This window comes from Colletotrichum gloeosporioides (genome assembly GCF_011800055.1).
Source record: "Colletotrichum gloeosporioides strain Lc1 chromosome Unknown consensus_117, whole genome shotgun sequence".
Lineage (NCBI taxonomy): Eukaryota > Fungi > Ascomycota > Sordariomycetes > Glomerellales > Glomerellaceae > Colletotrichum > Colletotrichum gloeosporioides.
Genome location: NW_025544762.1, coordinates 808,208 through 834,894, shown reverse-complemented (window position 1 = coordinate 834,894; position 26,687 = coordinate 808,208). Strand labels below are relative to the sequence as shown.

Here is a 26,687-nt window from a genome sequence, read left to right as displayed (position 1 = left end):
CCCCCCAGCACCTGGCACCTAGCACACACCCTGCACGAGGCACGGCACCCACTACGCTACCTGCGCTGCGCTAAGAGAAAGAGTACGTATCGTGGGTGGGCACTGATGCTGGTCCCATCGCATCCCAGCAAGCGACACCACTCACGGCTGTTGGTCGCGCGCTCCTTCTCTCAGTGGAGGTCGTCTCTGTCTCTCTCTCGCGCGCTGCGCTACCTACGCAATACCGCCCACTATTCCGCCGGCCCTCGCTGCGACAAGAGATCCCTCCCGCCGCCGACCTGTAGGGTCATGGTCATAGTACAAACAAACGTCTCTTCCCGTTCTCCCCCTCGACGCTTGCTGCACCGAACCAAAAACCCAGCGCCATCGAAGAGACGGCCCAGTCATCGAAACCTTCCTCCTGATCTAAACTCCTTTCTTAACCCTTTCGAGACCTTTCCGACAGCACCAGAGACACCATCTGCCGTCAGAATACGGGTTTTGTTCTGTCCAAACCTCTGCGTGTCTGTTCTGCGTGTGCCTTACACCATAGCCAACCTACCTAGGTAATTGGTAAGGTACCTTGACAGAGTACCTTTTGCTGCCGACCAGCCCCAGCGAGAGAGCGAGTCGGAGACAAGCAAGCCACCCAGTCACAGACGACCAGTACCAGTGTGGGAGTGAGAGTTGCAGCCAAGCGAACGTGGGGAAATTCCTTTCTTGTGACCCTCGACTCGCCGAAACCGAAACCTTTACCCTCTCCCCAAGGAAGCTTTTTTTTCTTTCCCTCTGCTTCACTTGAGAGAGAGCACGAGAGACAGAACCTATTCACATGGCTGCCACTATATCGTCACCAATCTCGACGTCAAGTCCATTCACCTCAATGAATCCCACATCAACAGAACACGATTATCGCTTCCCGCGAAGGCCTGACGACCCGTTTGCTGCCATTACGTCGCAAGCCCAGGCGCATTCCAAAGCCAGTCCCAGCGAGCTGCCCGCCGGCCTGAGGGACCTCAGACTCGACCTTTCCGCTGCGCTGTATCCGAATGCGCAGGACGACTTTTTGCGAAACTCGGCCTTTCCGCCATTTCAGAAGGCATCAGCCATGGAATCTAACCAGAGCCCCGAGGACATGCAGAGGGAGGATCCGCTGGCGACTCAGGTGTGGAAGTTCTTCAGCAAGACGAAGCAGATGCTGCCTAACCAGCAGCGCATGGAGAACCTGACCTGGAGAATGATGGCTCTCAACTTGCGCAAGAAGCAAATGGAGGAGGAGAAGGCGAGGTGAGAAATATCCCTTTGCGCCTTCAATTTTTATTTGTTGTGGTGCTCTGCTATTGCTGCATTTATGCCGTGGCCACGAGGACTACTACGGCCGGCCATAGCTGACAGATCTGGCTAACCTGTGTGGGATGATGCAGACTCGCTCGATCTGCGCCGGCACCGCCAGCTGCATCCGCTTCGTTCGGCTTGAATGCACCCAGTGGCATTGCTCAATTGCGCAAGTCTTCAGAGCAAAACGTCAACCACCCGGATTCCATGAATCTCGACGACTTCATCTTCTCCGAGAACATTGCGACGCCTGTGACGAACCCTTCCCCTCAACCACAGAAGCAAAGCGACGACAGGAACCAGATGCACTCATCCTTCACCTCCGCCATTCCCATCAAATCGCGCAAAGACTCGGTCGCTCAGCAGCACTTTGTCCCGCAGTCGGTTCCGTTTCCTCCTCACCACCAAAAGACCCAAGATGAATTCAACTACATTACTCGCCATCACCGTAAAACGAGCATTGACGAGAGACGGGTGAGCCGCTTTTCCCTTGTCAAAGCTGCAACCCAATTCAGCGACGCACATGTTTTTTCCCGCCCATCCATCACTTTTTTTTTTTTATCTCATTTTCCTATCTGGCGCACCCCCCAGCGCCCATCGCCACACCCCCCGATATCACTGTTAGTGCCTTTTTTTGGGCTTCGCTGACCCGTCCGCACTTAGACCCGTAAACGTCCGGCCGACTTCTCTCCCCATGTGCCCGCCGTCAACAGCAACACAACAAACTCAAATGACTTGGATGCAGACTCGGAACTTCATGAATATTCACTCGATAACGCCAATCAAGCCAACATGACGCAGAACCCGCATCAGTCGGGAGTTCCCTTCCCTCTCGATACCTACATCGAGAACGACCCTATCATCACCTCAGCTGGGCCCTTCCAGCAGAACTTCTCATTCTCCCCTTCCACCTCGCCCATGGTGTCCCATGGCCCCTTTTCCAGCGTCTACAATGGTTCTGGAGCCCAGCCCTCTTCGTTGAACCCGTCAGATTTCTATTCGCCCCCGGGATCGGCTTATCATTCCACTGTATCGACGCCGCACCCCATGCCCGATAACGACAACTTCTACTTTGGATCGATGGATATGCGCGGCCAGAGGTCGCAAAACTTCCGCCCGGGCTCCCAGAACATGGGAAGCCAAATGAACCAGCAGTTCATGTACAACAACACGAACGGGAACCCCATGTTCCCTGCATCTGCTCCTACTACGGAGTCTGTATCCGCCTTCAGCAGTGCGACCAGTCCTTTTGGGCACATTGATCCGACGCAAGTTTTCCAGCAAGATCATTCGGTCCGCTCACCTGGCATGTCCCTGCCGAATGAGGGCATGTTCAGTTTTGGTGCCGACTCGGACGAGGAGGATGGTGGTGCATTCGCCGATCGCAACATGGTCATGAACCAAGACTTTTCTCCTGGACCCATGGACGACGGCAGCTCGCTAGGCTGGGACCCTTCTCTGCCAGGGCAGTATAGCACGCAGGCTGCACGCTACCCGGGCGGGCCGCCTCGCAAACAAGTTACCATCGGCGGCACCACGACAGACTACGTCGACAACAACGACTGGGAAGGCGGCAACTTGCCGCGATCTCAGTCGCAGTCTTTTCGTCAAGGGTCAGATAGAAGAGGCAGCAAAGTTCCGCGCACTGCGTCAACTCCTGCAGGACACTTGGGAAGGAATGGAAACCCCTTCGACCGCATGGCACAGTCGACACCGAATTCACCCCCCGAAAACAACGGCACCGTCTCTGGCTATTCATCCGTGGCTCCGAGCCGACCTTCGTCGCCGCCTGGCTCTAAGTCTGGCTCGACAACGAACTTGCAGGCTGCAGCGGGCAACCAGGGAGAGGGAAACACGCCGACGACTTGCACAAACTGCTTCACCCAAACAACGCCCTTGTGGAGACGAAACCCTGAAGGCCAGCCCCTTTGCAATGCCTGTGGTCTGTTCTTGAAACTCCACGGTGTGGTGCGACCTCTGAGTTTGAAGACGGATGTTATCAAAAAGAGGAATCGTGGCTCGGGAGCAAGCCTGCCGGTTGGCGGCACAAGCACGAGGTCGAAGAAGAACGCCGCCAATTCGGGGGTTGGCTCACGGAAGAACTCGACCCTGGCCATCTCCTCTACACCCGTCAACACCGCCACTACACCACCTGCTGCTGCCCGCGCTGGCAGTGCGAACGAAGGCGAGAGTCCCGCAAGTGGAGCCGCATCCGGAGGCAACACTGCTGGTAGTACGCCCACCAGCTACGGAACGGGCTCGTCTACCGGCGCGGCTGCTGGTGGCAAGGGCGTGGTGCCGATTGCCGCCGCGCCGCCAAAGAACACACCGGGCCCTGGCGCCGCCTCTCTCCCCCGGAACAGTGGCAATTCGTCCTCCTCCGGATCATCTAAGCGTCAGCGCCGCCACAGCAAGAGTGCTGGTAGCGATGTGCTCTCTGGCATGGAAGTCGACAGCCCCGAAAACTCGACGGGTTCAAACGAGGCTGCGAAATCTCTCGGGTCCACTGGTTTTACGCCTATGCCAACAACAGGCTCCCTGGGTTTGGCCAACGGTCTCGGCATGACCCAGCGTCCCATGATGGGCGCGGGCATGATGGGAATGCCAGGCGGACAAAATGGGCCGATGATGAACCCTGGCGGTACGGCATCCGGTCCTCAAGAATGGGAGTGGCTCACGATGAGTTTGTAAGGCCCTGTGATGGACCGCTCGCATGGCATCACACGGAATGCGCCACATTTGAATTTCAGCGTTTTCTTGCGACTTATAGAATCAGCGGTGGGGTACACACTCTCTCCCCACTCTCGGGTCGGAGTTCGATTTGAGGATCGGGCCATGCTTTCTGCGCTGTTTACGAATTTTGCTTGATACCAGACCTTGATATCGGTCCTTATGCGGCGGTTGTCTGTCTTTTTGGCCAGTTGAACAAGGAACATAATGGGGTTGAACGGCTGTATTGCGCAAGTCTGTTCTCTTGGATCAGAGGCACCCTCGGGATGTCTGATCTGCGAGCGATATCCCAGCTAATGCGCTGAGTAATGGTGGCTTATGCGTCAGGCTGTAGACGCCGAAGATGATGATGTTTTAACGGAGGAGCAACGGTTCTCGAATTACGAGCATGATCTGGGTTTGTTTTATTTTACCCCAGCGCGCGGCCACCACCTGGATCTTCTCCAGATACGTTGGGAGGGACGAGCTTTCTACTTCCAAGCGTTCTAGAGCGGCGTCTTTGAAAGACCTGGGTGAGCGCCGGATATACTGGTCCCCTTGTACGCAGAGGGCGAGAGGGTTTCACGGATTGGCAACTTCATGTTTTTATACCTAGAGCCACGCATCGGATGATATAAACTGAGATACCTCTTTTATGCCTCGAACTTGTACTGCTAAGTGAGACCCCGCGACGGGTCAACATGGAAAGCTGGTGATGGTCATACCTGACTTAGCCGATGGTGAGTCGTGCGACCTGGAAGGACTACATACTGCCATCGGCTTCGGCCTTCTCGCCCCACACCCGGAGCACTAAATTACGGGGACATGCTCCGCTCCGTCGCCGGTTCCCAAAGTACGCCTGATAGGCCGGTCTGGAATACACCCTGGCAGACACCCGAGATCACCAACCTCCGTTGGGGCATGTTGCTCCACCCTCCCAAGTTATTTCCGGCCACCCACAACAAGCGCCGTCACCACCTCCCTTGCCAACCTAAACCAACGTATTGACATCAGTAAAGGGTTCCCCTTTGGTTTCTTTGGAAGCAAAATGACTAATTCGCAATGGGGTGAGAGAGATAGAAGGCTTACACAGGATCCGTGACTGCACCTGTAATTCCTCCCGTTTGCCCACTGGCACGAATCTCCATTACAAAGCTACATGTATCCGGCCTTGTTAGAAGCATATATACGGCTTAGCGGGAATATGGAGGCTGCACTCACACCGTAATTTCTCCAACCTTGCGGACATCCATTCCCTGTCAAGTAGGGTGAATCGGGGGAGAGGGGAGGGCGTTTTGACGGCTTTGCGGCAGCTTCTCCTCCTAGAGCGACGGCGACGGCCAAGATGAATGAGAATCTCATCGTGTAGTTCTTTTCTCGTCCTTCTCAAGATAGGTCCTCTGAGATTTGTAGGCGTTCTTGTTTTCCTCTCCCCTTTTCGAACTAGCTATGCGGCGAGTTTTCTATCGCTTATGCGCCCGTTTTCACGTCGAGTTGCAATAGTCACAATCCTGATAGACAACAGAGAGCTTGATGACATGGAAATGGCCTTAAAAAGACTGCTGCCTGTCGCTCTGGCTTGGTGGCTTTGGTCATGTGGCCCGACTGCAGTCGACAAGGTTGTTTTTCTGAGTTCGCTGTGGCTTGGCGAACGGGGGTCACTGTTCGAGTGCCGCGTGCGACACGTAGAATGAGATTGAATTGTGATTACTTCCCGTTGGGGTGCTGTGTCTTTCGCTGCCATCAGCTGTTGACGAGACCATCAAATTGGGTCTTCTTTCCGTTACATGTTCCACATCAAAGGGGGGATTTGCGAAAGGTGAGGGCAGTGTCATCAGCATTGCTGTTTGTTCTTCCAAATCTGCAGGATGAGTAAGACTCGGAAGCAACACCCGCCTGCATCTCGACCCAACCAAGGTAGTGTCCGAGGGGGACGGAGAAGAGGGAACTATCTACGCCTGCGTGATGCATCTCCGCCACGTCCAATAGCCCTCGCGCATCGCAAGCAGACCACGCGGGGGAAGAATGAATGTACCGACGTCTCTCGGGTTTTAGTCTTTCGATAATCCCAAAGTCTGCTACTTTGTCCGGACAGACGCAGACGGTGGTCGTGTCTACCGCAGCCCTTCTCGGCCCAGCCCTGCGGTCGTCGGCTTCGTCATCGAGAGAGGGGTTACGCGTGTAGATGCCGAGTATAAGAAGACCGCACCCGTATGTCGTTGGATCACGTCTCGCACGGCATGATCTGCGTGCTGATCTTCTACGATACATCCTGGCACCAGGCTTTCACAAAAGTTCTCACCCCCCAATTCTTGAACCACCGCCATAGAGAGATTCCTCGTCATAGCCCGCCAAACGCCGTCTCATCCAAAGAAAACAACACAAAACCCCACGGCTCATTCGACAATGCGACCTTCCTTCCTCCTCGCCGGCGTCGGGCTAGAAAACCTCTTCGGTCCCGGACCGCCCACAGAGCAGCAGAGGCAGCGGCAAATCGCCGCTGGGCTGCCCAAACCAACGTACACCGTCGTCCCGCTGCCGCCTGCGGTTTATCTAACGCCGCCGCCGGGCGTGCAGAAAGCAGAGATCATCAGGGTCTGCAAGTCTCAGTTCGGAACGGACGATTTGGAAAAGTGCTCGGCGGCGATGAAGCAGGCGATCCCCCGGGCTTGAAAGTTTGGCAGATTCTTGTCAAGCGCGGTTCGTTTGAGAGTGCTGTATAGGGACGAAAAGGTGATAGGAGGGAAGGGCGGAGGGTTGTCTGGGTCGGGTTGAGTTCTCAAGGTGCGCGTGCGATGGGCGATGCGTGGTGTACGTGGCAATTGACGTGGACAAACTGTAGGAGGACTGCTTCGAATCCACCTAGTACAGTTGTTATTGCTCTTTCGTATTAATGTGCGGACACTCCGAGCAAGGCTCTCGTCTGAAAAACCTGCGCTACGAAAAAGTGCTCTTGTGATTAAGATAAAGGGAACTTGATGGTTCAGAGCAGAGGTTCGTAGCACACGCAATACTTCCACAAGAACGACAGCAGTAGAGACAACAACAGGGGCAGTAATAACGTCGATAGACGACGACGATAGACGACGATAACATAGGAATTAGTAGCAACGACGACAGCGACAGCGACGAAGAAAGCGAACACACAGGAAGCATAGCCGCTTCAGTATGGGATATACAGCTTACACATGTGTGTAGACATTGCCCAGATAGTTGACTAACACTGCCAGGATGGCTAACTAACACTACATAGCTAGCAAAACTCCCAAAGAAACATGAAACTGAGCCTAAAGAATATTACCCTCACTGACTGCTACCGACTTGACCTAAATGCAGCATTGTCAAACTTGCTTTCCCGTGAGCTACTTGGGCGATGATCAGGCTTCGAATTCCTTGCCAATAAGGCCCTCGTGTTCCTTCTCGTCATCCTCGTCAAGGTTGACGAAGGCGTCAGATAAGTCTCCGTCGACGTCGTTGGCGGAGTCGTCAAAGAGGTCTTCGCCAAAAAGGTCTTCGCCAAAGAGGTCTTCGCCAAAGAGGTCTTCGTCAAAGAGGTTTTCGTCAAAGAGGTCTTCGTCAAAGAGGTCTTCGTCAAAGAAGTCTTCGTCGAGGTCGTCGACGGAGTCGTCAAATAAGTCCTCGTCGAGGTGGTCGGCGGAGTCGTCATCAGGCTTGCCATTCTTCTCGTCGTTCTTCTCGTCACTCTTCTTGGCATCCATCTCGTAATTCTTCTTGGCATCCTTCTTGTCATCCTTCTTGTCATCCTTCTTGTCATCCTTCTTGTCATCCTTCTTGTCATCCTTCTTGTCATCCTTCTTGTCATCCTTGAACTTGTCGTAGATGGTGTGGGCCCAGAAAGGCTCGCTCATGAGGGGGCAGTGTGCACAAGCGCCGTCTTGTTCATCGACGGCGTAGTCTCTGCAGAGGATGCCTCCCCACTCGTTCTTGGTCACCTCCCAAAAGGTGGATGCGACCATGCCCTCGTTACACCTAATGCTGTTCTCGAACCTCCAGGCAAGGTCGCCCTCCTCCATGCCACAGAAAGGCTTCCAGGTCTCAAACGAGTTGGGCGTGCAACTGTGCCATCCGTGTTAGCGATGTCCATGTAAAGGACGGGATGGGGCTTTTGATGGAAAAGAAATACTTACATAAGACCCCATTTTCTCAGGTCATTCCAAAATCTATGGCAGAAGGAGGGGGCGTCGCCTTTGAAGTCCTTGATCCGGATATGGAAACGCGACCGCCGTCCACCCCCGACTTGTCTCCCCCTACTATACTTGCACTTGGATCGGGCGTCGGGCTCATCCCAGGGTCCCGGGGGCACGATGCCTTCTGCTCCGTGATAGTAGCCAGCGTTTGACGGCCACCCAACGGCCGCGACGCCCGAAATTGCGGTCAGCAACAGCGTGGCTGCGAAGGCGAACTTCATTGTAGTGTTGTAGTTATATTAGTAGTTGTTGTCGTCGTTGAAATCATACAAGTAATGTTTGGGTGAAAGTTGTATCGGAGAAAGAAGTTGGAGAGCAAGTGAAGGGTTTGGCGGCGAGCATGTGTTTTTATAAGTTTTTGGCATGAGATGTCAAGGTAGCTGAAGCTTCTTGCAATCTACTGTGTGGTGCCTCGGGCTATCAAACTTTGATCTGGGGCGCGAGAAACTCGCAGAGGTTGACTATCCAGGGTCATGGACGGCCGCTGCTCAGTCCAACCCTGTACAAACATAGAGGTAGTCCTGTCCTCGTCAAAAGGCAGCTTGGTAACGTCTTCTTAAGTCATAGCAGCGAGAGTCGTTCTGAACCGTTCGACTTTCTGTCATGTGAAAACTTGAATTTCTGGTCCGACTTACCTGGAGTTCGTCGTGCCAAGCTTGAGCTGCACGACCTACGAAGATGGCCTCAAGTGAAAAGTATCCTTCAGACAAACGACCTGGATATAAGGGGGTGGCAAAAATCACTAGGCATGTTCTCGTTGGTAGCTCCAACTCTCTGGGTCTACATCTTGGGTTCCCTCGGTGGTCCATACAGGCACTTTCTCCTTCCACCTTTTCTTGGCTTCTCCTGCCTGGAGCTCTTGGATAGTCTTATCGAGGAAAGAAGCTAATGGGCCAAAAGGAGCCACCTATGGCCAGTGTGTGCAACCTATGGCCAGTGTGTGCAACCTATGGCCAGTGTGTGGCTAGGAGCGAACTCCTTAATAACCTAGTTCCCTCCGTACTGAAGTAGCTAGGAACGATCTAGTATCTCGACCACACTGTCTTGGGACCTTTAGTGTCTCGGTGTGGAAACGTCTCTGGCTGCAACCTGCTCGTCCGTCAAAAGCCACCAAACCTTCATCGAGAGATTCACAGCATGATGCCAGAACCCTCAAAGGTATTGCCAGTCACCAGAACATAGACCAATGGAGTGGCAATATCAACCGCAACTGTCCTCGCACTCAAGATCTTGGTCCAGCAAGTTACCGGGAATGGCGTAGCGTCGAGTACTAAGCGGGCTTTTTTCAACAATACGCTTTTCTTACACTAGCTCACGGGTCAAGTAAGTTCTTGATGAAGTCGTGACTCAAACTTGAGCGTGGGGTTAATCCGGGTTGTAGTCCTTTGGTAAATGAATCTTTGCGGTGTTTCGCTGTCTCCTTCTGGACCAGCTTAGTATGCTTCGAAGCGCAATAGCGTTCGAACGGGTGTCCGTCGCAGACAAAAATGACCAACTGGACACAACGGAGGTGTGGATTCGACAAAGCTGATTGCGGTATCTGACATTTGCCACCGCGGTCAGCTATCTCGTCACGGCAGGGAACAGTGAAAATGTTCGTACAGCAGGAGGAAACAGTCATATATTTCTCCTCGAGCGAGGGACCAGCTGGCCCTGGACATCCCGGAACGTAAGGCAGTCAAACATTGCGCATGCGGGCGTGGCGAAATAAAGACAATGGAAGCGGCATGTAAAATGAATTTCCCCATTTCCGATTTGAATGCCAGAAAACCGAAATGATTTTTTACGTATTTCTGCAGTACGCATTCGTGTTTCTCTTTAATGCCAATCGTCGAGCCGAAAGGGGCGGGGAGGCTTCCTCCACGTTTGCAGTGCGTGGGCACTTCCTCCGACGCCGAACGGGGGCATTTTCCCATAAAAAAGATTTCTCCATTGTTCGCCAGCCACCACCCTTTTTAACAACGTCCCGTCGATTCCACCCTCATGTCGGTGTGGGCCCAGACGTTCCTAGAGTCGTATCGAATGCATTGTGGGAAACAGAAAGAGGGCAGGGAGCTTAAGAGCCGGGGTTGGGGTTCATCTGTTAGTCGGTGGCGTTAGTTCAAGGCTGTGTTTATCGTCGGGGGGTTTCGAAGACGGAGCGAGAGTCTTCATCGAGGGAATCGTACCTTGCGCTTGCCACCGGTGAGGGTGACGTTCACGAAGCGGCGGGTGTATGTGAGACGCTTCTTCGCGCGGCCCTTGGGGGTCTTCTTCTTCTCCTGGGGCTCAACCTTGGGGCTATCGAGAATGTCAGCATCTAGTCGTCTTCCATCGATCAAATGTCCCAGCGAAAAACAAAAGCCCGATCGGTCATTCGTTTTCTCATCATCCATAAATCTTCTGTCGTCTTGCGATGAAATAGTCTGCACGCGTTGTGCGGTGCACCGAAATGATTCCTCCTCTTTCCGACCGACCGGTGTCTGGTTTCCCCCTCGTTTGCCGCGATGACCCAAGCGTCGCCTCCTCCTCCCAAAAACAAGCAGAAAAACGGCCGGGACAAGACTTACGTCTGAGACTTGACCTTTCCGGCACGCGCCAACGATCCGTGAACCTTTCCCATGTTGTCGGCTTGGGGTGGTGTTGCTGTGATTGATTTTTCGGTGAGTAGGGTTGTCGAGAATGCTCGCGGGCGATGGGCGTCGGGTTGCTTGCGATGGGGTGAGGGCAGGCTTGGAGCGAGGGCGAATTGTCCGTTTGTGTGCGTGGACCCTGGTCACGTGGGGGTGGGGCGAATCGGGCTTTGGCGAGCAGTGCATCCTTTGTTTTGTTTTTCCCCTCTCCCAGCGGGTGTTTGGCTTTGGCGGAGAGAATTGGCCCGGCAAAAATTCGGACTTAGGAGTTAGGACCTTCCCAGAGCGTCCGTGGCACGCCGAATGAATCATCGGCGAGAATTAGGGGTGATACTAGACTCGGCTTGACTGATTGGAAGAGATTCACTAAATATTTTGACATATGTGGTAAACTTTCACTCATGTTGTTTTGTCTATGCCATGCCGTCGTTTCCAGGCGCGCGCCGGGTATCTAATCATGTACTCATCCATAATGTACTAGAGCATCGATCTCACACATCCCCGTCCTCGGTTTCCTCCGGGCCAGGGATCATGGCCAGCGACTCCCACTCAACCTGAACGCCCGTCTTGGGGTGGGCGCAGAAGCCGTTGCAGGCTTTGCACTTGTCCATCTTCTTGGACAGCATGTCCTCTAGCGACGTAGGATGTAGCACCAGCTCCTTGGACCTAAGGTTCTCGTTGATGAAGACGAATGGTCCGCGGTAGTCGCCCAGCAAGGTCTCCGGCAGAAATGTCAGCTCGTTTGGCGTGTTCTTGCGGGCGACGCTCGCAAAGGCGTCCCTAACGCGCTTCTCTACGCGGAACTCCCATGTGCCTTCCCAGCTGAGAGTTGTCGACCTGTCGTCTACAGTATAGCGGAAGACGGCGGCGCCGAACTGGTCCACCTTGTAGAGCTCCAGCATTTTGAGCGCCGGCATGTGCTTTGCCGCTGTAGCTGTGAGGAAGAGGACGGCGTTGATGTTCTCGGGTTGCACGCCAGAGATCATTGTGTGGGAAGTCAGAGTCAACAGGCGCAGATTTTGCCAGATTGAAGTTGTGGTTTTGCGGCCGAGGACACCACCAAAGAAGTCCAAGGCGTCGGCAACATTAGATACGGCCATCTCTTCAGCCTGTAAACTGAGGTATCCGAGATTGTGACCCAGGCTTGGACAGGCTGTTCTTGGTACGTCGCCCTGGTCCTCGGCGTCGTTGGTGTCAGCATTGCCGCCTCCATTTCCCCCTGCCGCAGCATCATCATCACTGTCGGAATCTGCGTCTTCCCATTCTTCGCCACCGGCACCGTCGTTAAAGGCGTCGAAGTGCTCGAAGATGCTGAAGCGCTTGATGTACGACGGCCAAAAGGGTAGGCTTCGTGCGTGGTCTTTAAAAGTTAGCATCACATTCGAGCAACCATAAAAGGGGGGTTAGTACCTGAGTCAACCTCTAGTTGTGCCTCCATATCCACTTGATGCCATGGCTCGTATCGAACCTCCCTCAGATTGGGCAGACTCGAGTAGATGGTGAGAAGCGACCGCGATGAAAAGTTGCGATGATTCTGTCTAAGCACCTGACAGCTTGACACCACAGAGACCTCCGGCAAGCCGTGCCGTCCAATCTGCTCGCATGCTGCAGTGATGAATGAAAAGTCCAGATCATGATCGAAAAATCTCGAATTGCCGTCTTGGTCGAGGCCCGCTTCGCCAAAGTACTTGTTCTTGTCGCTCGGTGAAGCAGCGCTTAACTCTAGCTCGATGCTACCTTTCCCCGTCGGCTCCCACTTGCTAAGAATGTCGAAAAAGGTCCAGATGGCCTGCGTAAAGGCGATCTCGTTGGCATTCTGCTCTTCGTCGGTCTCGGGGACCTTGGCGAGCTTGAGGGCATAGCGGGGTAGCTCGATACGCAGGGCCAACCGGCGAAGCAGCGAGCGGCGACGGGGGTCCTGGGTCAGCTCGTCGAAGCGCGAGAGATCCTTGGCGGAGTTGATCTCGAGCGAGCTAAAGTTGATCTCCTCGATGAAGCCCTGCCACTGGCGACATACGACGGCGTAGCTGCCCATGTCGTGGCGATTGGCCTTGCTCCGCCAGATTTTGGAGCGACGCTCGGCGACGGCGCTGTTGGCCAGGTGGCCGAGGATGAGGCCTCTGAGCTCTACAGGGAGACCGTTCCATGTTGCCATCTCGGTCTGTGTTTCCATCTCAATCTGGGACTTTTTGGTGTCTGCGAGGGCTCTTGTCCACTCCTTTAAGTCCGTCGACTGAGATGAGATGCAGTTTTTCAGTGGGGTTGATTGATAGTGAGACAACGGGTGCTGCCGAATGCCCTCCTTCGTACCACAGAGGGCGCCGAATGAAGATGAAACTCGAGAATCTCCCCCGGGGACCAAGGCGCGCCTTCTACAGCGGTTCAATGTCGTCGCGTCGTCAAAAGAAGGGCTCAATCTGTACAGTGTTGCCCCCCTTACGTGGTAGAGCGCGCCTTTCAGATGCCCCGCTGAGAAAACACTGCTCCACCAATCAAAGCTCGCTAGCGACAAAGCCCTCCTTCCCCTCCAGGGACGTTAGGTACCTCTCTGGGTCCCAGGCAAATCAGAGCCTTTTACATCTAATCAGGTATCTACGTAATGCCAGGAGCAGCATGTTGTATGCATAAGTGACCAGACGTCAGTTTGCTTCGAAGAACTTTATGTGACATTTTGGAAAATCGCCGTTCAACGCTATTTGTCTGACGCAGCCGCTCCTCGTGCTCATTCCAGATGGTGCATTCCCGATTGACTCTGCATGTGGCTGGCGCTGAGGGCAAGAACCGGAGGGGAACACGCTGCGATTTCCGCGCGAGCATGATTCACTGAAGGCACGCAGATCTGAGCAAACCATGTTCTGGCAGGCTGTTCGTCCTTTCGTCCTCCCAACCAACCCATCAACATCACACATGCTCCCGTATCGAACCACTCGCTCCCACCATCCATCGGAAATGATCATGCAACCTCTTCCCTGCAAGGCACACACATATACACGCAAACATACACACAAACTGGTCTAACCTTCTCGGCCCAAGGCCAAGTGGGAGACCGACGCTCAACAAGCGAGAGAGAGGGAAAAATCAACCAACCTGCAGGCTCGCATACAGCGGCCGATGCCCCTACCCATGCCCGCATGATGAGCCTTCCCAGTGGGAGACCCAGCAAAAACCTTCTGACAATTCGGCGCTAGGCGACGTTTGGCTTATCAGATCTAAACCACCCCGGCCAAGCGTCTCATCCTAGACATCACATGTCCACTCTTCCTCCTCATGGCCGCTGCGGAGTCTGCTTGCTAAACCAAGACCTGAGGTAACCTACTGACCAACCCCTACCTAGCCAACCTCCGTCCCCATCACGCCCGCTACAGAACCCGACTCGTCCAACACGCCGTACTTCGCTCGATCCAGGGCTCTATTGCGATTTCTTCATTACGTACCCCGTATATTGCCGCCCAGCGCGGACCCCGACCGAACAAGACCAAGACCTCCGTCTCAAAAGAACCTCCAAAAGCAGGCATCGTCCCCGCGCCGCACCTGCACTTCAATAGCCTCTCGCCCTCACCTAGGCGACTCCCAAAGACAAACTCTTGGCCATCCTAGCCTTTCCGACCCGCCAGCACAACCTCGTACGATCCGATCCCGTCCTCCCCGACCGACCGACCGAATAAAGGAAGCCTCAAGTGAGGAACTACATAAACCGGCTGCTACCCCCCTCGCACGATTGCCGTTATCCTCTTTTCCTTTCCCCCCTTAGGACAACCACCGACTGGCTCTCTGAAAATGAAGTCCATCGCCTCCCTCCTCGCCCTCGCGGCCTCCGCCTCCGCCCTCCTCCCAGCGGGAACCCCCTCCCACATCCTCCAAAACCCAGACGATGCCGCCGACGCCCTCACCCGCATCCCGTCCTCGTACGAGTCCGCCGTCATGGCCCGCCGCATCCTCGCCCACACGAAGCTCGCGGAGCTCTCCACGGTCTTCCCGGCCGGCGCCCACTCCGCCTCCGGCTCAGATCTCTCCGGCATGCCCATCGGCCTCATGGACTACGTCGCCGACTGCGAGGACGAGGGAAACCCCACCATCCTCGCAATCACCATCGCCACCTCGTTCAAGAACGTCCGTGCCGGCTCCAACATCTCCCTCTCCATGCACTGGGTGCCGCCCTTCCCCCCGGCCAAGCGCATCTCTCTCCTGTCCTCCCTGAAGCAGAAGATCTTTGGCGACGACCAACAAATCATGGACGGCCCCGATACCGTCCCCTACTCCGCCGCGAACCTCCCCCGCTTCTCCCTGATGGGCTACCTCGAGAAGATCCCGGTCGACCCCGTCACCTCCCTCAAGCTCGCCGGCTGCTTCGTCAAGAAGCACCCCGACAGCAAGTACTGGCTCCCCGGCAGCCCCGTTCACGAGTCCGAGTGGGTCCGCTTCGTCGTCACCTCCGTCTACTGGATCGGCGGCTTCGGCGACCGCGCCTACATCGGCTGGATCCCCCTCGACGAGTGGCAAAAGGTCACCCGCGACGAGTACGAGGCCATCAAGCTTCCCGGCGAGGAGCGCGGCTGGAAGGAGTGGAGCGTCGACAGCTGGTTCGACGGCAGCGACCTCTAAGCTGGTTTGGGTTGGGGATGTGAGGAAAACGTTTTCGTGATGCGCAAACGAAACAGAGGAGGCTATTTGTTTGTGTGCGTGTGTGTGTGATTTGGCATGATACCAATGTAAGGCTCTCAGATTGTGACGACGGGTGGTCTGCGTCGTGTGTGCATTCCTTGCGATGATGAGTCTTTCGAGCACATGGTGCGGCTGTTTTCAGTGTAGCATTCTTAGTTTACGTATTCGTACCTACTTGGCCTGCAGTGCCACGCGACATAGCACACCTTCGTTTAAACATGCATATAAATGGCTTTACTTTTTTGCAACGGTCAAGCCACGAACCGGCGCCGCTTTTCCTATTCAGTGCAGCAGCGTCTGACACCAACACTCTTCAAAACGTTACACGACTGACGGGGCTGAGGAGAGTTGATTATCTTCTTTACAGCGTATTTGTATATCAGGGGGTATCTCGCACTGCCGCTTTTACGTAACTATGCAGACACCTCGTTCCGTCTTTCTTCAGTCATTCCTTGGAAGCAACGCTTGATATGCCTCTCGTGTGTGCATGTGTACGTCGTGTACCCCATGTAGTTCCGTCCCAGTCCCCCGTACGCCCAAAAAAGAAAAGAAAAAAAAACATTGAAACCGTCCGCTGTCAAGCTTTTACATGTACAAATGAAATAAAAGGGCGGCCTTCTACTCGACACGAATGATGACCTTCCACGCCAGTGCCCCGGCCTCTCTGATCGCACAGGCAAGGCAGCCTCGTCGACGTCGCGAGATGATGGCGTTCCAGCCCTTCTCGGCGCAAAAGGCACGGACGAGGATCTCCATGTCGCTACCGAACTGACGGCGCCGCGACTCGAGGTGCATCTTAGCCGCCGCGAGGCTGGCGCCGTTAGCGGTCCGCTCCAGGATAGGCGACGTCGGAGTCTCTTGCGTCGGCGGCTGGCGCGTGATACCCGTGATGCAGTCAATGACCAGGACCCGGGGTGTCGTATTAATGGTTGGTGTGAGAGAGGGGCGCCGGACGGAGGCCGTGTTGAGCAGCAGGTCGTCCAGCGAGGCGGTCGACTTTTCAAGCAGCTCGGAAAGGTGGATCACCGTGTAAGTGAACATTTTGTGCAGGGGATGTCCTGGAGAGAGTCAGTATACGTGGCTGCGCTGCGAGATGCAGGTAACTTACCGGTGATGGTGGCAGGGCTAGAGCTCTTGCCGCCGATGCCGGTGCCGTCCACATCGATTTGCTGGATTGTGGGGCTTGAAGGCGACCTCATCACCTTGACATGAGATGATGGAGCACATGGATGCGCGGTAACGAAATGGATGTCGTTAGACAGCGCAAAATTGTGCTCTTTGGACTCGCCGCCGAGAGAGCCGACGGAAAACGAGATGGAGGACGGATAGGTGTGGATCTCTGAACTTCTGGTCACATCGGAGAGCGGAGTCACGAATTCCTCAGTGGGTGTGGTGTCAACCGAATCCACAGGCGCGGAGAGATTCAGAGAGAGGAAATCGATGGTCAGACTGGGCGGCGGTTCAGAGTAGTTGTTCTCGTACGGAATGATGAAATCCGCGGGCAAGACGGAGCTGGGGTCAGCGTCCCCCAGGACGCACGAGTCCCGTTCAACGTGTGTCTTACCCCAAAGCCGAGCTTGTCTGCCCGTCCTCTTCATATCGGCTGTCACAAGAATTAGCAATCACGCACAAATAAGAACTGTCTGTTCACTTACCAGAAACATCGGCAACGTCAACGTTGATCCAGCCTTCGCCGTGGCCTTGAGGCGTGATGTCGCTTGAAATCCAGCCCATGCATTGGGCAGAGCCCTTACCAGCTGCCAAAACACGGCCAACGATGCAAGCTGTGCTCCAAAAGCTTTTGCCCCGGTAGACAAATCCACCACAGAGGTTGGCCATTGGCCCCAGCTTTGCCATAGCTTCTTTGTCGTTTTCCAACAAAGTGGACATGATCAAGTGGTACAGTCCCTCGCCAGGAAGCATGAGTCCCGACACATAGGACTTGGAAAGCCAACCAGACGGGTGGAGAGCCGCAGAAACGCCACGCTTGCCCGACGGATGCTTCGTGACGCTGGCTTCTGCCCTGCCGCCACCAAAGTAGGACGACCTCCGGGTGTCAATACTCAAAGGGGTTTCCGCGGGCGTATGAATAGGGGTTGCCTCCGACACCTTTCCCACGGTTTCTTCGATCTGCTCGGCGTAAATGTCCGATTCAATATCTGGCCATCGTAGTTTCCGCGCAAAGTGTGTGAGGCCATTGACTTGTCTCTCGCTGTAACGACCCTGGATAGTGTAAATGGACATGCTCTCTCCTGAATTGGCATGGTTGTTGTTATGGTGCAGGCTCATCTTGCCAGTTAACGAAGCCAGCCAGCCGCCGGAGTTGCGCTTCTGGCCAACATTGGCTGGGTCGACCTTGGCCTCGACAATTTCGATGTTCTCTAGCCAAGCCCGCGCAAGATGTAGCGACCACTTGACGGACTGGTTCGCGTCCTTTTCAAAACGATGAATCTCGGCGGGTCTAATGCTCTCAATCCCCAGCTCTTCGCCCTCGGTGATTGCGTCTAATCTTATTAGAAGCTCGCACGACAGGAGAATCTGAAGCAGCAACCAATATCTCTCTTCTTTACGTGCTTCGTTGGTTTCGGCGTCGTCGACCTCAGGGTCGGTTTCAATTTCGTCGCCCTCAAACGAGCCCCAGAGAATCTGGCCTAGACGAATTCTCCATTCCACATGCGCGAAGTCGACCCAGACGTTGGGCGCTGCAAGCACCTTAACGAGGGCCTGTATCTGGACCGAGAGGCTGTAAGGGTCATGGTGATCGATCACCCGGGTGGGCGGGTGCAAGATGCCAAGGAACAGCTCGTTGTACAAGGTATGGGATATCTTCCTGTGAATCCGGTTCTCCTTGTACCTCGCACCATTCTTAATAAGCTGGTCCAGTATAGCCGACTCCTCCTGGCGGCGAAGGCCGTCCTTGGAAGCAAGCAGCTTCTGGCGCGCATCGATGATGGCGTTGGCCTTGGATCCAAGAGTGCCAAAACCGAACTGTTCTTCCTGCAGAGCATCTCCAACAGGAACCTCAAGAGCGGCCTGGTATCCCATGGTGCCCTTCTCCAACCCTTGCATGCTCAGCATATTAGGCCTTTCTCGACATCGGGGGTAGAAGTGGGCGCGCTTCCTCTCTCTGGCGCACTTGATGGCAGCGGGGTTGCTATTCATGTCTCTCGTGATATGAGGCCATGCTGTGATGCAGCTCCAGGCGGCGTCTTCGATCTGGACATGGTCGGTCAAGTCGCGGATCTCGAGAGACTCGTCCCAGGGAAAGGCAACGGAAGGATGCGGGGCACCGGTGTAATGGCCCTCGGAGCGGGCAAAGTACTGAGGAGCTCCAGAGAAGAGCTTCTCAATGTCATCGTCGCTGAGGGTCGCCATGATTTTGGTCAGCTTCAAGACTGGTTTGGCCTTTTGGCCATTGACTTGCTCGCTGTCGGCAGGAGGCGGGGAAGGGAGTGGCTTGTTGGGGTTAAGAGGGGGCGGCGATCGAGAGGAGCGGGATTCGGCACTGCTTTGCGGAGGGGAAACCTGGGGTTTGCTGGTGAGACACAACGGCTTATATTTTTTGCAACGGCTGAAGCGAGGATGATCCAATTGGACGAAACTGAAGTAGAATGGCGGTTGGCAGGGCCGGGTAGGCTTCTTTGAGGAGGTGGAAGTGAAGTCTTTGTTCTCAATGGCTTGACCACGCTCGTGGCCTGTCTTGGAGGGTGTTGTATATCGGTTGACAAGCAGCTTCTCTGACGTCTGACACAAGACAAAAAAGAAAAGGAGGAAGTTGTGGTTTACAAAGACAAAAGGGGTGCAGGTGGGCAATTGGAGCTGGGTCCCGGATGGTGGTCACGCGGTAGAGCAACATGCAAGGGAGCAACGGGTACAGATCGTCAGAGCATCTCGCATCTCAGACCAGGGGAGAGGAGCATCGGAGGTGCAGGTTCAGCAAGCGAAACATCTCGGAGGACGTCACAGCAAGAACGAGTTTTTTTTTTTTTACCACCAGCCGCATCCATCCAGTGGACTGTCGAGGACGGGAATTGCACCAGCGAGGTATATGAGGTGGGCCAGAAAAGAAAGACAGGACATTGAAAGTGGCCTGATGCAGCTCCCATGAACGGATTGGATGAGATGATGGCGGGGAAGTGCCATGACGGAGGGGAATTGGCAGTGACGACTGTGCTTTGGTTGCCATTACCGCAGTAGGTAGGTATTCTTAGCTCCGAGGAGGGGACTGTCTGCAGCGGCAGCGGGACCCAGGGCAGGCACCTCACCTCAGGTGCAGTGCAGGACCCAGACCCAGACTGGACCCGGGCAGGCCCCGGTGGGGACCTGGAGGGCGAGCGCCGACGACCGACGACGGGGACACCACTGACACTGGAGCATCAGCAGGGCATTTTTTGCAGGGTGCAGCTTCAGCCCGCCCAGACCCAGACCCAGACCCAGGGGCTGGAAGGCAAGACCCACCGGGCCCCCCCACGTCGCACGTTCGGTGCTTCCACGTCCACACACTGGTGACTACCCACGTCCATTCAGGCATGGCCAACGGCAAGCGCAGGCTTAGCGCACGGGTGACGGAGCCCAGCAGCCAGCCTTAGGTAAGGCGAACCCACTGACGCCGCTGACCTGACCTGAGATGAAGTCGGGTCACTGTGAGAGGGCACCTCAGACTCACTCAAGAGAGAGGAAGCGGGGTGAGCTGAGGGGTGGGTGACACTGAGATGCGTCCACTTGCTTTGGCGTGCTGCTGTGATTTCTTGCTGCGCGCTGCTTTGCCGCGTACATACATCATCATGCTGCGCCAATCTGCCGTCCTCTGCAAGCAGGAGCAGGTAGGTGTTCGCACTGCGTAATGTCTATGCATCTTCTGCCTGTCTGCCTGCACCCATCTGGGACTTCCCAGCACACCTGCTTCTATTCCGAGGACTCCCTCATTTCCCACGTCCAGACCCTTCCCCCTCCCGTCCTCTCGCCGGCGCGATCGGAGCATCGGAGCATCGGGAAACTGGAGAAGGGCACTCGCCCGCCGCCCCAGCGAAAATGCACCCTTCAGGGACCTTGCTTGAGGGGCACCGAGAAGCCAGAACCACAGCGGGCCACTAAAAAGGTGGAAAATAGAACCACGGGTGTGTGTGGATGATCTCTGAATGTCAAAGGAGGGGAGGGAAAAGGAACGGAAAAGACATCAAAGAAAAGAACGACATGAGTAAACGCGCGAATGCCGACTTACAGGAAGCTTGGTTGGTGATTCGGCACCGGTCCCCCGCGCAGAGCTGGCCGGCGACGACGTCGATGTCGTCGGCGTTCGACTCCTGCTGCGACCCAAGAGCCCGCCAAAGAAGTCCCGTTTGGACGACTTGCGCTCCCGTTCGCCCGTCCCTGATCCTGCCAACGTTCCTGCGCCTGCGCCTGCGCCTGCACCTCCGCCTCCTACCACCGATCCGAAGCCAGTACCCGTTCGCTGCACTCTCTCATCTTCTCTCCGTGGACTCGTCTGTGGTGTGAACGGCTGCTGCTGCTCGTGTCTCTTGGTCGTCCCCCGTCTTAGGAGCGATAGCGACGGCATCTTTTTTCACGTCGTCTAAGTCGTCTCTTCTGGGATGAGATGAAGGTGGCCGCCGTGTTCGTCTCATTCGTCTCGACTTTCCCTCGGGGTTACCAACTTTGACCTCTTTCAGGCCCTGTCTTCCTGGACCGTCTCTCTTTTTTTTGTTCCAAGTAAATTCCCTTCTAGTGTTGGAATATTTCCCTCTTTCCTGGTTGTCGTCGTGGTCTTCCAAGCTTCTCTTGCTGTCTCGCCTGGCCGTGGCTGGTTCAAGGTGGCGTATGAGGGGGGAGGGGGGCTGATGTCCTATCCCGACGTGCAAGGCAAAAAGTCGACTCCAAATTTTCTGCAAGGCGACCTTGGAGTTGCAACGGAGAGGGGGTCACCGCGGGACAAAATGATCGAACCAAGTACTGACTGCTGCAATAAGGCAATAATGATGGTGGGGGGATGAGAAACGGGAAACGGGAAGAGCAGAATCGAGATGGAGGGGGAATGGATGACGGTAGGTGAAGAGAATAACAGTGTGTGACTGCGAGAAGAGAGGAAGAGAGGAGAGGGAAGCAAGGCGACGGGATGTTAAAACAAGAAATGCGAATCAAGTGAGAGAGAGAGACAGATAGAGAGACACACGCATACATACACATACGCAGCATACATGCACCACAGGCTGCCAAGGCAGGGGGAGGACATGTTCCTGTTATCGTCCACTCTCCACGTCTACCTTATCCTCTCTTCCTTCACCTCTTTGGGCAGCATCTGCTGCGCTGGTGTCTGTCTCTGGGCTGGGCCTGGGCTGCGTTTTCCCGCAACGACCCTGCCTATGACTGGATGGTGACAGATGGCACAGGATAAGACAGGCACTGGATAGGACAGCCCGCGCTGCGAGATGTCCACTTTGTTGGTGCACCCCTCGTCCTAGCCGCACGCGCACGCGCAAGGGCAACATGGGCCTGGCTGGCTGGTCTGTGTTCTGTCCTGTCACGCAAGCTACGAGAGTCCTTGAATTATTATTCACGTATCTGAATATAGCACCCCCGGAGCTGGGGGAGGAGGAGAAGGGCAGCAGCATCAGCGCCGGCGGGACGATTGAGGAGGGGCGTCCAGACTGGAGATGGGCAGAGATGGAGACGTTCAGGGATCTGGGCAAGGACAAGCGACGGAGCCCGGCAGTCTCAGATCCCAGATTGTGCGATTTAAACGGGCTAAGGCTCGTCTTTCTCGAGCAACTCGAGGCGACAATCAGCGACGCGAGGGCTGAGAAAAAAAAACGAATAGTTAAATAAAAGAATGAAAAATAACATGCAAAACAAAACCATCAGGACCTCTGCTAGATCGCTCGTCATCTCCGCTATGCTAGTTGGGGGGGTGTGGGTGTTCCCGTATCTCGCAGACAACAGAGCATGTACCATTTTCCCTCTCTCTTCGACTTCGCCTTCACAGCCTGCCTTCCGTGCTCTCGTGCGCCGGATTTAATCCTGACGTGATGCTGCAAGATGTACCAGAGTGATAGAGCCCAGGACCATGTCCCCTGTCCCGCCTTGCGTCGTGCTGCCTTACCGTGGGAAGCTAAGCTAGCATGGAGGGACACAAGAAAGCGACGGTTCCATGGCACGGGCTGTCACTCTGATTTGCAGGCCTATCCCATCTCCCATCTTCTCATTTCGCGGTACGGCACTCTTCGTCGCACAGGCAAAAAAGTACGAGAGCTATAGCACCGCCGCCGGACGTATTGTGTGTGTGCCCCCTCCCCTTTCCTTTTCGACGATGTTAGACTGCATGATAACGCGCTGCGTCCTGCCGAGGCCGCCTCCCGGGAACGTGTCAGGCCAGTGCCAGTGCCGTAATGGAAGACAAACATCCAGGGACAGAGACATCGAGACCGGTGACAGGTAGCAGACAGCAGAGACAAGACACAGACGACGCCAGAGCACGGAGGCCGCAAGTGGGTAAGGGATCCATGGCTACGACCGCAACAGCACATCACTTTGGGAAATTCACCCCAGCTGCTTGACGTCTGTGGATTTTGATCTCTTCTTTCCTTCTGGAGAACCAGGTGGGAATATCAGTGGCGGAAAAGGCAGAGCTAAAGAAATGTTCGGTGGGAAATGGAGCACCAGCTGAAGATGAAGTTCCTGCGAGAGGCCAGAACGAGAACGAACAGCCAGGCGCGCATGTGAATGAAGTACACGGCCGGGGTCTCCAGCAGATCTCTGATTAGGTGGTTTCGGGATCCGCAACATCACTCTCCACTTGTGCAGGAGAGGGTGTGAGGCGAGTCCAGCGTTGTCCAACAGCTGTCATCGGGTCCCCGTCCTCCAAGAGATGACGAGCTGTACGGAGAATTTACGTAGCAGTGGGCTCTTTCGTATGCTGAGTTGTCGCGCTGTTGATCCCTCAACTGCCTTGGTTCGAATTCAAGACTCGCCGGCTTAGTTGAATTTGGGTTGGCCTTCAATTTGCAATACGGGCTGTGCAAAAAAGAAGCACCAGCGAAGACGAAAAAGCAAGAAACCACGTATGATGCCGCAGACTAGAAGCTCGGCGAAGCTCGCAACCCTGGCAACGCCGTGCGGGATCGAAGCAAATTGGCATTGCCTGTGCCGTGGCCTTGCAGAATTGAGGGAGCAGACGAAGAAGATAAAAACGCCACCATCGTCAAGACTCTGTCGGCCCGTCGCGTATCCTGGTGAAGCATGCCGTGTGCCACCAGTGGATAACGCCGAGATACATTGTTCCTCTGCAATGCGTGCGGATGTGGCTTGAGCCTTTCCTTGCCGGCCCCCCTTCCCATGCTGCTTGCTTCAGAGTTTCCAAACACAGAGAATGCAAGGAGTCCTTCAATTTTCTTTCTTTCTCGAACATCCTCTAACATTCGATATGGGGTAAAGAAAACCGTTTGCCGACCAGGTTCGGGGTCCGTGGTGGAACCGGTGCGGCCCAGCACTTTGAAGATCCCCCCTTCCCTATGCTGTATCTGGAACTATTTTCAAGACTTTTGAAACGTCGACGACGGGAGCTCTTGACCGCAAGGCTTTCGTCGCGGCAGACTTTCTTCTGCTGCCTCCCTCAGCCACGGCGGAAACCAAACCACACTCCCTAGCTTAGCTCCCCCAAAGCTCCAGAGAGGTATCCGCAGAAGCATTGGGCAGCTGAGGGCCCTGATCTTCCTTGACATGAGACGACAGTGCCATGGGTGAGAACGTCAATTCACGAGTGGTCGTCTGCGTACTCTCTGCTCTCTCCAGTGTTCTCGAACGCGGTTGTCTCAAAGCCATCGGGAACGGGGCCGAAGAGGGAGGAAGAAAGGACATCGGGAAGGGGGGGCCTCGTCTATCAAGTTGCATAAGACGGCACTCGACATCGCGAAAACTGTTCAAGTCTAGCAACTGATTGCGACACTTGGCAAAGGAATATGTAAACAAAACCCCGAACAGAGTTCAAATAGGTCGTGTCACTCCAAAACGGAAGGTTACACTACAAGGGCACCCTACCACAGGGCAGCACCAAAATTAAACACGCCTCGCAGCGAACCACGCCCAGAAAAATGCACGAATAGGTTAAAAAAGTTTAAAAAACTTCTTTGCCCACAATCTCTCGTTACGAAAGAGCAACTCGACACGATGACGAAAGGGGAGACGGGGGGAGCCTGGAGGCCGGCGCCACGGAGTGCCCGGCAAGGATTTCCCATAGCTTGCTGAAACGAGATTCCCATTTCCCGCCTTTGCATGTTGGACCACTTTCTTCATGTTCCAAAAAGTCGTCCGTGGAAAGATTTCTCTGACGCGAGGTTACGAAACCTCGACTGCCGACTGGTCGAAACCAGGGGGATAATGGCCGCGGCTTCCAGAGGGACAGGCCTTTAATCTAATCCTAGGCTTGTTATTATAAGCCCCCAAAACGAACGAGGGGGTTGTTGCTCTGAGGTGCGTCTGGTGTGGTGTATGGATGGGTGGTCCTGCGTGCGGCTGGACGCTTAAGCCAACCCACTTCCCGTCGACGGTCTGTCGCGCCACGGTTCTTGGTGCCAAAACGTGGTGTTCGGTGAAGAGATGTCGTTCGTGCCTTCGGGGAGTGAACGACAGGAGGCGAACGGACCAGTTTGATGTTTTTGATGGACGAGTCCGTCTCGAAGCAAGGACTGGCCCAGAAGATCTCGGGGAAAGAAGCCGGTGGCTTTGTTTACACCCTATTTCAAGCCGGCCAGTCCGGACCTCGTTTTCTCGTTTTCTGGACCTTTTTGACTTTTGGCTTAGGTTTGCAATTCATCTTATATTCATATTCGTCCAACAGCGTCGAAAAGCTAACCTAGCCAAGCAAGCGGCCCGGACGTCGCGACCGCACCCGCCCTGCCGACCCGGCTGGATTCCCGGGCCTAAATGCCATGGTCATGAATTTGTAATTTCAGGGTATCATTCGTGCCTTCGCGCCGCCCATCGACAGCCCATTTCGATTCGCCTGCCTGCAGCAATCTTATACGCATGTGTGTTTGTGCGTGCCGCAGAGCTTTCCGTCTTAGTCTTCGCCGACCTCCTGCACCGTAGGTAATCTTGGAGATGCCCTCATCTTCCGGCCTGCCCAATGGATTGCCCTGCCCGCTAATCTGCATGCATGCATGAAGCGCACTTCGCTCGATGTGGTCAAGAGGAAGGGGCCTCGTGAAACGCCAGCTGAGGTCGTTCGTGATGACTGAGTAGGCCTCTCAAGCAGGCGGTGTGTCGTGGACAACGATAAGGAGGTACTTTGGATCCGGCACAATGACCAGCTCCTGCTTCTTCGTCCGTAGTCTCAACAGCTTCAGCTCGTCCTACCCCCCGTACGTCAGCGCCAGCTCTCCCACCAAATTTGTAAGGTTGCGCTCGAGTCTTGGGGATTGGGTGTCCTCACCTCTGTATCCAGGTCCAACACCAGCGTGCCCGACGCATTAACCCAGTTCCATACCTTGGCCGCAAAGTCTTCCAGACCTTGAGGCTGATCGCCTTCGCCTTCGCCATTCTGCTGCTGCTGCGCAGCCGCGCCCTCCCCTGAGAAGGAGCCGCCGCTCGGCAGCGCTGAGGCGTTGAAGGACAGCTGTCCCGTCGTGCGGAGGATCGCGCCGGTGGCTCGGTCGAGGATGACGACGGCCTTGACGCCGGGCTTCTTGGAGAGTCGGCTGAGAGTCTCGTCGAGGGCATCGGGGCCGTTGGTCTTTGTGTTGCACGCGCGCAAAGGGCACGCTGGATGTCAGCTATGACGACATTGGCAGAGGGGTCTCGAGGTCGCTCACGGGTACTGATTCGGCCATTTCGTGTGTGCTGCGACGGAGGCGGGGTAGGTGGCCAAAGTGGTGTTGCTCGTCAGCCCGCCGTACTTGAGGAAGTGAGGTCCAAGGTGATTGTGTGACTCGTTCTATCGTAAACGGCCGGTTCCGTAGAGCTCGGGTGTTTGGTCCGTAAGGCTGGATCAGCTTAAGCTCGGTCGGTGCTGTTGTACCTTACTGCTGCTAGGATTCACTGGGTAACAGCGTACCAACGCCCTGGTGGGGCCGAGCGCCGCTCAAATTCTGCCGTTTCTGACCGCTGAAATTTTCTGGCACCCGTTCTGGCAGGGGTCTCTGATTGCTGTGACATGCTGCTCTCATGTGAAAATCTCAGTTAAAAGATATCA

General features: G+C 55.1%; 7 protein-coding genes across 7 annotated transcripts; 2 read left to right on the top strand and 5 right to left on the bottom strand.

Moving 5' to 3' along the window:
- Positions 1–862: 862 nt before the first annotated feature.
- On the top strand, positions 863–4,005 carry GCG54_00009194 (Nitrogen catabolic enzyme regulatory protein; the record flags this gene model as incomplete). The annotated part of the gene is made up of 3 exons (XM_045409143.1): positions 863–1,266; positions 1,404–1,788; positions 1,978–4,005. 3 exons carry the CDS (start codon positions 863–865, stop codon positions 4,003–4,005), a joined length of 2,817 nt encoding a protein of 938 aa, XP_045256388.1.
- Positions 4,006–7,400: 3,395 nt separating this feature from the next.
- GCG54_00009193 (uncharacterized protein) lies at positions 7,401–8,452 on the bottom strand (the record flags this gene model as incomplete). Its single annotated transcript, XM_045409142.1, has 2 exons — positions 7,401–8,100; positions 8,172–8,452. 2 exons carry the CDS (start codon positions 8,450–8,452, stop codon positions 7,401–7,403), a joined length of 981 nt encoding a protein of 326 aa, XP_045256387.1.
- Positions 8,453–10,287: 1,835 nt separating this feature from the next.
- GCG54_00009192 (40S ribosomal protein S30-A) lies at positions 10,288–10,833 on the bottom strand (the record flags this gene model as incomplete). Its single annotated transcript, XM_045409141.1, has 3 exons — positions 10,288–10,311; positions 10,400–10,511; positions 10,781–10,833. 3 exons carry the CDS (start codon positions 10,831–10,833, stop codon positions 10,288–10,290), a joined length of 189 nt encoding a protein of 62 aa, XP_045256386.1.
- A 501-nt stretch (positions 10,834–11,334) lies between these two features.
- Positions 11,335–12,998, bottom strand: GCG54_00009191 (uncharacterized protein; the record flags this gene model as incomplete). Its single annotated transcript, XM_045409140.1, has 2 exons — positions 11,335–12,203; positions 12,254–12,998. 2 exons carry the CDS (start codon positions 12,996–12,998, stop codon positions 11,335–11,337), a joined length of 1,614 nt encoding a protein of 537 aa, XP_045256385.1.
- A 1,622-nt stretch (positions 12,999–14,620) lies between these two features.
- GCG54_00009190 (uncharacterized protein) lies at positions 14,621–15,445 on the top strand (the record flags this gene model as incomplete). The annotated part of the gene is made up of 1 exon (XM_045409139.1): positions 14,621–15,445. The coding sequence occupies one exon, from the start codon at positions 14,621–14,623 to the stop codon at positions 15,443–15,445; it is 825 nt and encodes a 274-aa protein (XP_045256384.1).
- A 678-nt stretch (positions 15,446–16,123) lies between these two features.
- GCG54_00009189 (uncharacterized protein) lies at positions 16,124–19,198 on the bottom strand (the record flags this gene model as incomplete). Its single annotated transcript, XM_045409138.1, has 3 exons — positions 16,124–16,563; positions 16,614–17,108; positions 17,161–19,198. Coding segments are annotated over 3 exons (2,973 nt in total), but the record flags the coding sequence as incomplete, so codon positions are not given.
- Positions 19,199–25,743: 6,545 nt separating this feature from the next.
- On the bottom strand, positions 25,744–26,325 carry GCG54_00009188 (uncharacterized protein; the record flags this gene model as incomplete). The annotated part of the gene is made up of 3 exons (XM_045409137.1): positions 25,744–25,848; positions 25,929–26,228; positions 26,308–26,325. 3 exons carry the CDS (start codon positions 26,323–26,325, stop codon positions 25,744–25,746), a joined length of 423 nt encoding a protein of 140 aa, XP_045256382.1.
- Between the last annotated feature and the right edge of the window lie 362 nt (positions 26,326–26,687).